The following is an 829-nucleotide window of genomic DNA, read 5'->3' as shown; positions in this document are numbered from 1 at the left end:
CCCAGCAGACACCGCCGGATTCATGACCGCCCCCAGAGAGGCCCCTGTCACCAACGTCGCACATATCGCCACGCCCGCATAGGCATTGGGTTGCTGTGCTCGGGCAAAAGCGGTGTGGATCACCACCATGACCAAGGCGTATGTAAAGCTGATCTCGACCAGGGCTAGCTCCCCGGTAACTCCCTCCGGCAAGAATGGATCTGCTAGTTGATCAGAGGCAGCCAGACCTCGGGCCAGGTAGGCCCCCCCAATGGCCCCGACGGTTTGGCTGGCTATGTAAACCAGGGCCCGGAAAGGGGAGACTCGTCCGATGAGAAGCAATGCGAAGGTCACCGCCGGGTTGTAATGCGCGCCCGATATCGGAGCGCCTGTGTTGATCATGGCCAATAAGACGGCGGCGACTCCAATGGCGGCCGTAAGGCTGTCTACGCCTGCGGCGGGACGGGAGAGCAGACCAACTACCAGCGTAAGGGTGAGGGTACCAAGAGCTTCCGTCATGGGAACAGCTAGAAGATTTTGCAGGATCGTAAATGTTTGAGAGCAGCATTGCGCACCCGCTGTGAGGTATCGGCGATGCTTGCGATGCCCCTCTGAGACCTTCTTGTCACCGTGCTCTTCTGATAAATGACTTTTATTTCTTTCAGCGTTGCTATGACCAGCCGACGCAGTTTCCTCTTCTGACATGGCCTGCGACTCTATGACATTGTCTTTAACCTTGTTATCCTGGGCAGGCATCAATGGCTGCTTCGACTCGTCCTCTACTTGGTGAGGTGCTGAGGATGTACGCGGCATAATGATATCCACAACACCCCCGGAAGCCGGATCCCTG

General features: G+C 57.2%; 1 protein-coding gene across 1 annotated transcript; it reads right to left on the bottom strand.

Moving 5' to 3' along the window:
• NGA_2018200 (major intrinsic protein) lies at nucleotides 1-829 on the bottom strand (the record flags this gene model as incomplete). Its single annotated transcript, XM_005854232.1, has 1 exon — nucleotides 1-829. A coding segment is annotated over one exon (829 nt), but the record flags the coding sequence as incomplete, so codon positions are not given.

Source organism: Nannochloropsis gaditana (assembly GCF_000240725.1).
Source record: "Nannochloropsis gaditana CCMP526 unplaced genomic scaffold scaffold574, whole genome shotgun sequence".
Taxonomy (NCBI): domain Eukaryota; class Eustigmatophyceae; order Eustigmatales; family Monodopsidaceae; genus Microchloropsis; species Microchloropsis gaditana.
The sequence above is the reverse complement of the archived record's forward strand: the minus strand, read 5'-3'. Positions and strand labels throughout refer to the sequence as shown.